This window comes from Saccostrea cucullata, unplaced genomic scaffold, assembly GCF_032062105.1.
Source record: "Saccostrea cucullata isolate Sc308-1 unplaced genomic scaffold, CSIRO_AGI_Scuc_v1 ctg16626, whole genome shotgun sequence".
Taxonomy (NCBI): Eukaryota; Metazoa; Mollusca; class Bivalvia; order Ostreida; family Ostreidae; genus Saccostrea; species Saccostrea cuccullata.
In genome coordinates this window covers 16,557-26,257 of record NW_026927921.1, presented here as the reverse complement: position 1 = coordinate 26,257, position 9,701 = coordinate 16,557, and the positions used below count along the sequence as shown (strand labels likewise).

The following is a 9,701-nucleotide window of genomic DNA, read 5'->3' as shown; positions in this document are numbered from 1 at the left end:
AAAAATCAATCAAAAACGATACCATTTTAAACTTTATCAATTCCTCAAGTTAATGTTGGCTGCATATGAAGTTAGACACACGCATCATTTATATCTAAAAATGTATTAATTTTCAATTTTAGAATATAAAATACGAACTGTGCAGAGTACGTTTTTTTTCCGAGAAGTAAAATTCGATGTTCTTAAAAAGGGGACCTGACGTTGTTTCGATAGTAAATGATAAGTAGAGTAACTTAATATATTAAATATGAAAAATATATATATATTTTTACAGATTCAATTTATGGAAGTAAATATATTATGTATCTTGTAATTTATAAAGGGAAAAATGTTTAGAAAACCTTTAATTTTACATAACTACTCCCACCCCAATCCCCATACACCAACACTTAAACTTATATGTATAGAGCAACCCCGTCCTCCGGGCTGCAATAATAACAATATTATAATTGACTTATACATCGATTGGAGAAGAGCAGGAGGTCACATTATATATGAGAGCCTTCATTTACTTCTGACAGTATGAGCAAATTCTAACAAAATGAAGCTGGAAATTTAAGATAACCGAATTACTGTTAAAACCCACATCATGAGGAAGAAAACACTATATATATAAACATTTCTTATTTATCATTTTGGCTGATCTTTATAAAACAATCTATTTTTGTTCCAAAAATTTCCTTGTATTCTCTTGGCACATACATGATGTATATTGAATGAAATGCAGGGTACATTCGAGTTTAGTTAATTCAGAACTGATGAGGAATAAGGTAATTGTAGAATCTTCAGAGAATAAATGAACTCAGTTTTACCTCCAGGTTACACCAATAGTTAGAAGCAATATATCAGTATAAGACAGACCCGCAGCAAGGAATTTTAAGAGGGGCAACTCCCAAAGAAAGTTTGAAGAAAAAAACGTAAACGTATTTCGTTTGTGAGAATATAGGGAGGGCGGATTTTTTCAAATGCTAGAATATATTATTTTTATTTTTAGCACTTTTTTTTTCAAATGCTGAAATTTTTCAGTGTTGACTTTGACATTATATAAAAAAATAAGGGGGATTCGCATAATTGAAAATACAAATATGAAAAAACAGCAGATTATACGGAGAAAAAAGTAAGGGGATCAGAAGTGCCCCCCCCCCCAAATAAACATATGTTCAAGAGTATGCAACCCAAAACAAAATATGTATTAACATGTACGCTAGAATTAGTTAATTGTAATAAAAATCTACTTCTTTTACTTTCTACGACGTACCGATTCTAATTAAACTAAACAACTTAAAGAAACAAGCTGAAAATGTGGATTTATACGTCCTGAAATTATTCTATAATTATTAAATGAGCAGGAAGCACCATCGTGGACAGGAGGGCATGATTAAGATTCGAAGAAAAAGCTCATGGCTTATCCCTGAAATTGATTCCTGCACTACATATATCAGTGCAATTCGTGTAAGTATGTTTATCATGTCAAAGATTATCAAGAATTTTGTGGAAACTTTCAATCCTTCCTCAACATTAAATTTGGAAAGAATTGATAAATCATTAATTAAAGAGAAACCGTGACGCACAAAGGGGGAAATTGACAAACGTAGAATTTTTGCATGACCTATGTTAATTTTGTTTAATTCCCAAAAGTATTAAGTTTAAGAAAATTACAGGTTTCAGAACCTTAAAATTCTATTTTTATGAAAAAAATAAAAGTAAAAATAATTTCAGTATGCCCCATAACGAAAATATCGCTAAATAATTCTTCCTCCCAATTGTACGCTTGCGCAGAAAAGTGGCATAAATTTTCATGGTTACCATGATCTCAGCTGTTTTTCCAACATTTATATTGTGCAGTTTTTTCCTTGCCGTTTAATTGTCATATCTTAGCTATATTCTCATAATTTTTCATAAGTCTTTCTCTGTATGCTACAGATATCGTAAAAACGCATCATTTTGACTCATTGTGTTACTTTTATTAAAAATTGCCTCACTGCAAATATAAAGTTTCACTGATTCATATTTTTCGACATATTTTATACCAGTTTCATTGTAATCTTACTGGACAGAGCTTCTATACCAAAACTTGGGAAAATCTGAACTGCAAATCTTCTAATGTTGTCTATGGAATAGAATGTAATCTGTGTGGACTTATTTATGTCGGTGAAACCAAGGGATCGCTTAACAAAAGAATATCAGGTCATCGATTTCAAATAAATCATGGTGGTCAGCAGCTTTTATATAAACATTTTAATTCACCTGATCATTCTATTTTATCAATGAAAGTTAGAATTCTGGAAAAGATTTATCACCACACAAATAGTCCATCTTTGAGTACACCTTTCCGTAGACAACGTGAAGAAGTTTGGATTAGGAAACTAGGGACAGCCTTTCCCTATGGATGTAATGACAATGTCGATAGTGTAGGAAATCTAACAAGCCCACAGTGTAATAATGTAAATGTGATGGGACTTTTTAACAATACTCAGAGAGACGTAAGCGTAGTCATGGACATCGTTCGTACAATAAACCTGCAATACACGACGTCTCTTTTGATTCATTACTACCTTATGTAAATCAACAGTTAGGTCTACATCATATTCGAACCAAACTTTACTCTGTCCCTTTGAAACTTTTAAATAGTCTTCTTGAAAAGACCAAGGAACATCCAAATTTAGATTCCTCGACACCTGAATATAGGCTCGGTTCTGTGATTATGGATATTGCACATCATAGGCTTTTTAAACCCGCACGTTTCACGGAAGAAAATGCAGCTAAAACAATCCGTCTTTTCCTTAAACTTCAATATGCCAATAAAGGAATTGACGCGGTAAATATTAGTAATATTCTTAATCACAAAAGGGTCCAGTCTTATATTCCACCATATTTCAAGTTAAAGACTACGCCTTGTATTTCCTACAAATATACATCGACCATTGCTTCCAAACTTTTCAATTACAAAAATACTTTACATGGCCTGGATATCGACTATCTGAAAAATAATCCCCTTTCGTGTTCATGTTCTTCTTCGCCCTATAACTATAGTCCTGCTGGACACGTTATTACAGGTGACGTAAATATAGTTCGTAATGAGGACCTTAGATCACTTACTTTAAAAGGTGCTAAATATAGGGAATCCTGATCCTTCAACTTGCGTCGGAATTTCATAAATATTATGGATTCTGTTGAAAATTACGCCAGACGATGGGCTAGATATGAAAAAGAAGACATTGACACCTTGTCAGAATGGATTAAATGTATCAGATCCATGTTAAAGTCACGTATTAAAAGATTGAGGGGCAAAATGAAAACCATCTATCCTTCTGTGTTCAATAAACCAGAAGTGAAAAAAGAATTAGATAGATTACACGATCAGTACGTACTGGTTCCTGCCGACAAAGCAGGTAACAACATTGTCTTCGTTTGTAAGGCTCATTATATTAATTGCATTTTAGAAGAACTTGGATTTAATTCTACGAGTGGTAATCCTACTTATACATATACTACTCTTTCTAAGGAAGAAATCCTTCAAAATCACCTGTCAGTTTTGAATACTTTTAATATTCCACAGAGCCAAAATGAATTTGAACTACCTTATATATATTGGATTCCGAAACTTCATAAGAATCCTTACAAACAAAGATACATTGCAGGTTCCAGTAAATGTTCAACCAAGCCTCTTTCGTTACTTCTCACTAAAATATTGACAGTAGTGAAGGAAAAACTTCAAGAGTACTGTACAACTATATATTCAAGAAGTGGTGTAAATCAGATGTGGATATTTAAAAATTCTAAAGAACTTTTGGACAATTTGAAATCACAAGACTTTACAAAAATCAACAGCATAAAAACTTACGACTTTTCAACTTTATACACAACAATTCCGCACGACAAATTAAAATCCAGGCTTTTTGATATCATTGACAGCTGCTTCTTCAACAAAAATGGAACTCGTAAGTTTACTTACCTCGTCATTGGTCATTTGAAAAATTATTTTGTTAAAACAGATTCTGATTGTACACATAAGTACTCTGAAGTTGACATCAAGAAGATGCTTGAGTTTCTGATTGACAATATCTATGTGGTTTTTGGAGACCAGGTATTCCAACAATCTATTGGAATTCCCATGGGTACAAATTGCGCTCCGTTATTAGCAGATTTATTTTTATATTCATATGAAGCAGAATTTATGCAAAATCTTTGCGTGAAAAGAAAAAAACACTTGCTGTGGCCTTCAACTCGACATTTAGATATATCGACGACGTATTGTCAATTAATAATGATAATTTCCATTCCTACGTCGACACGATATATCCTGGTGAGCTTGAGATAAAAGATACCACAGAGTCCAACACATCTGCTTCATACTTGGATATTTTACTTGAAAAAGACACAAATGGTAATCTAACAACCAAGCTATATGATAAACGTGATGACTTTAACTTTTCTATCGTCAACTTCCCTTACTTATGCATCACCTGCATACGAAGTATTTATATCTCAGTTGATTCGATACGCAAGAGCATGCTCTACGTATGACAATTTCTTAAACGAGGTAAATTATTGACAAGCAAGTTGATGAAACAAGAATATCAACAGTCTCGTTTAAAGTCATCATTTCGTAAATTCTATGGTCGATACAATGACCTTGTCAGCAAATACAATTTATCATTGAATGAAATGCTGACTGACGTTTTTCATACCAATTGTTAGTCCATTATTTATACACTGAATTGACTACGGATTTTTTCCGTTATTTCCTGATTATGACAATGAGCACACGGCGGGTGTGACCGGTCAGCAGGGGATGCTCACTCCTCCATGGCACCTGATCCCACCTCTATGTTTCGGAGGTCCGTGTTTGCTCTGCTCTTGTTTTGTATATTTGTTTAATGGACGTTGAGATTGAATACTGTTCGTTATTTCCATATCCTTATTGTTTGTATTAATACTAGATTTGTTTACGAAATATTCCGTCTTTTTGTTTAATATATAGGACTCATGAAGAACGTGTCCAGTCAACACGGGATGCTTACTTGTTTAAGACACTTGATTCCACCCTTGAATTTCCAGGTGATACGTGTTTTATGCCCATTCACATATTTGCAAAATTTACATTATTTTTTAAAATTGATCACTGTTCGATATCTTTGATCATCTTATTTCTTTATCATCTCCGATTTAGTGGAGACGAAAACTTAAAGACTTCACTAAATGCCAACTCGATTCTTTAAACTATTTCTAAAGAATTCAATTCATTCTGTCAAAGTGTTCAGGTCTTCCCATTCATAAATCGTAGAACTTCGGCAAAATATTAAAAAAAGCCTTAATAAGACTTAATTTCTGAACAAGATGTCATGAGACGAGTGTCCAGACAACGGGAGATGCTTACTTCTTCCTGGCACCTGATTCCACCTGTGGAATTTCCAGATGATACGCGTTTTACTCCCTGTTCACATATTTTTAACATAAAAACATAAAAAAATTCGCTTATTGCCTTCTTACCGTCCATCTCTTTAATATATTTCTAAAGCATTCAATCCATTCTATCAAAGTGTTCAGCCCTCCCCATTTATAATTCATAAAACTTCTGCAAAATATGAAACAAAATTTTTAACTTAAATTTCTGAATAAAATGTAATTAGATGGATGTATTTTCAAGTATGAGCATGTTGTCCATCATAATCCAACTCCTAAGTCTTGGATGAATCGTGCATCCAAAATAGAACAATTATGGGCAATTCTCTTCATCATTGGTAATTTGTTAAACCACCGTAAGTAACTGCAATATTTAATTAATCGTTGTTAAGATATTCAACTCTTTCTTAAACTGTTATTCGGCAATCATACATACATGGAAGATTATGATAAATACTAAAATGATAAGTCGCATATGGTGTTATGGTGTTGTGGTTAGAGCGTTTTCTATAGAGTCGCGGGGTAAGGAGTTGATCCTTTCTTCACAAGTTCGAATTCCAGTTGGCTTTTGAGAATGTGAGCCTTTCGTTACCTTCACATTTCATTTAAAATAGGAGGAAGAAGAAGAGCATCCAGGAAGACTTTTATTTTAAGTGGTCAATATTTAGGTATTATAAAGGATTTGTAATGAATATAACTTTTTAAACATTTATGCATAAACGTTTTACAAAAAAGTTATCGAACAATTTTATTTTCATGCCTCAAATACATGATTCTATTGGTTGATAGAATTTGATCACTGACGTGACCCTCAATGGGATGTTGTTAGATGTTAGTGTAGTGAGTATGCGAGCGGATCTAACATCTAATTTTAATTAGATTGTATAAAATATGTGAAAGCATCAACAAAATTTATTCATTAGTATTGGATGAGTCGGATTAGGGAAAGGTGCCCTTCAATACTATTAAAAGAATTGCAGTGTTCAAGTTTTGCTATGTGTGCCCGATCATAAAGTAAAATAGAGTGTGCACTATTTCACAATATCAGAAAAGTTCTGTAAAATTCTTTTTTAAAAATCATTCAGTGTTATAAGAGGAGCTGTAGAAAAGAGATGGGTTCCCAAAAAGCGTAACAAACGGGCAGATAGACAGAGGTACAGACAGACGGATACCCTACTACTTTTCAAGCAGTTTTTTAATAATACTTTTAAAAAGAAATATGCTATGAAATTCATCCTTAGCAATGAATTGTGAGTAGAAGTTGAATTTCTAGACGTAAAATTAAATCAAACATCTTAAATTCAGTTTAAAAAATTAGTCTTTAAAGCAAAGAAGATGTTGTAACAAGTTTTGCCTGTTGGCTTCACAACATTGTGTTTATATAGTCTTTCTAATTCTTATATCATCTTCCATTTATCATCTGAGATATTAGCGTCAAATATGCAGAATATGATACCATTCACACATTATGAGTGGTATTTACCAATCAAAAATATTAAGAAAAGATTTTTAAATTACTAGTATTCTATCATTTAAACAAAAATAAATCATTTTTTATGTTTAGTGTTATTTATAGTTTTTATCATAAAAGTCCAGTCAACACACATATTGAATTTTTATACTGTAATTCTGTGAATCTGTAAATTTCATTCCAAATATTATTGAACTATGTTCATTTTATCAATGCAAAAGCTCATTTGTTGGTTAGTCAGATAAAAAATAAAGCAGTTCGCTGTCTCACGTGACCTTTTCACAGACTATGGTGATTCCTATTTTATTAGTGCTTTACTTATTAGAAAAATTTATAGATTAATATTATAATTCTGATAATTGTAGCAGTCTGTATCTGATTAAATGGAATTTGTTTGAGTGAGTTTTGGTAAGCGTAAAAAGCAGCCTTGAAGTTCCCTGTCATGTAGTAACAAAATCCTAAGATATGCCATGAAATGTCTCCAAGCACGAAACCTTCAATAAAGTTATTTTGAATTCTGTTCCAAAAGTCATTCAAAGCTGTTTGTACTCTTGTTAAATCAACATGAATGTAGCACAAAATTTCTAGCATGTGTAGTATCACAAAAGGTGCTATCAGTAATTCATTGATATAACCGAAATTGTTGGAAACGATGATTGCTTCTGCCATGCCTTCTCTCATCTTTGTAGACCAAGATTTTCCTCCTACAACCTGAGTATACTTCTCTCTGTCCCCAGATATAGGGTCTGGTATATGTATCACATGTGGCTGTGATAACTTGACCTTTGTCATCTCTATAATAGATAAAGCCTCTGTGTAATTGCATGTCCTGTAATAATATATTGCTAAATACAATGCATCAGAAATACAACCAATCTTTGCTACTAATTTGAGCATGTTACACGAAATCTTGTCAGTAATGTACCTCTGCTTGTTGCCACCTCTGTCAGTGTACTTGTTGTGTAATATAAAAGCATTGGTTAAAAGAATATGGCATGTATGAAACTGCAATGTGGCAACATAGTATTGTGTCAAAGGTAACTTTATAAGCTTTTCAACGGTGTGTAAGTTTGGAGATTTTAGACAAATATTAATATATATCTCTCTTGATATTGACTGATCAAATGTAAACTCAGGGATCATCATGTGCTCATCTATACTGACGGTCAGCCGAGGATTATAAAGTACATTTAAGACATACGCCCTGATTAAGGAACAATGCAACAGACATGACACAACGCCTCTCTCATACAATGTATACAGTCTAAGAAATAAAACCGTTTGAGAATCCCCATGGATTTTAGATAGAAACATGTTGTTTTCTGGGATGAAAAAGTTCGGACATACCCCTTCATACACCCATTTAAAAATAAGTTTAAAGCAAATCCAGAAACCCTGCAGGATATTTTGGGGACTCCAGTGAGATAGTGTGTTTTGTTGAATCGCCCAGAAAAAGGCTGTCTTCATATGATAAGAACACAGTATTTTATCTTCACTGTCTAAGCCATTATTAATTACATCATTTAGGAACAGCTTCAGTAAACCATAAATTAAAAACTGACAGTGGTTCATTGAATACACAAGTTCTTTTTCTGCCAGAGAGAAAGATATCCTCCATTCATTATCTACATGATTTCCAAGACTGTGTCCAATTGCAACAAAGTGGCACCCTTTTTTGACAATATCGCAAACCACATGAGGTTTGGGCCATGTCCGACATCTGCTTACCCATGAGGAGGCTGACGGAGGCCAGGATCTGCTCTGAAAGACGTTGGCCTCATCAACTTCAATAATTCCTTTGAAATTCCCACTTTTGCAGGGACCATGGATGATAGGATTTGTAATAAAATATGAAGGCATGTTATGTTTATATTTTGAGCTAGATAAATAAAGTTTATTCTTCATCACTACACATGAGGACAGAATAACTTTTGCCATTTTATTATTCGGAAGCCATAACAAAGTGAATCCTGGCGGGCTCTCAGAATTGTCTGAAACAATCAATATTTGATTTTGTTCATTGTAATACTGTAACAGAGATTCGTCCCAGATCACTTGGTAATTATGATGCCAGTACATATAGTCTTTATCAGATCCCCATAATCTAAATCCTTCTCTGAAACTTCCACTTAACATCTCGATAACGCCCTTTTTTGTATTTTCTTCATTATTTATCATCTCTTGGATGTCTGCAACATCCCTCCTCATGGTCACTAGTTCTGATGTTCCCACTATTTTACAGAGTCCGACAAACACAGACTCTGATAAACGTTCCAAACATTTCTCACTAAAACAAAAATAAGGTTTATAATTTTTATTACTCAAAATTGAATTATATTAGGAAAATGTACTCTTTATGAAATATACACTAAAGTACGGATAAATTGATTGGATAATTATAGGAAAAAATACCTATTCCATAAAATATACTTACATTGTATTTCTTTCTGGGTACGGAGAAGAGTAGCAAGCCATGTGTACTTGATATTTTCATGTGATCCTCTATGCACGGAAATATTTTACCAAATGAAGCTTACATTTCAACCAGCAGTACTTAAATATACATTAGCTGGGATATGTATACTACATTTGTGCTGAATTAAATCAAGCAATTTTTTTTTCAAGTTTTCTTCGTATTTCTTGCTTAATTTAACCATTCCTTTAATGACAGCAAGTTTTATCAAATCACACGAAAAACTATCTTTTGAGATAAGTGATATATTTAGTGAATTAAAATTATGATTTTTACTGTTCATGGTTCAGATCTTCTATCAAGAAAGTCACAGTAGAGTCTTCAGAATTAAAACTTTAGCTTGTTTGTTTT

General features: G+C 33.0%; 1 protein-coding gene across 1 annotated transcript; it reads right to left on the bottom strand.

Annotated features, from left to right (window-relative positions):
• Window positions 1-7,426: 7,426 nt before the first annotated feature.
• On the bottom strand, window positions 7,427-9,398 carry LOC134275866 (uncharacterized; the record flags this gene model as incomplete). The annotated part of the gene is made up of 2 exons (XM_062758151.1): window positions 9,312-9,398; window positions 7,427-9,164 (listed from the first exon to the last, which is right to left on the bottom strand). Coding segments are annotated over exons 1-2 (1,779 nt in total), but the record flags the coding sequence as incomplete, so codon positions are not given.
• Between the last annotated feature and the right edge of the window lie 303 nt (window positions 9,399-9,701).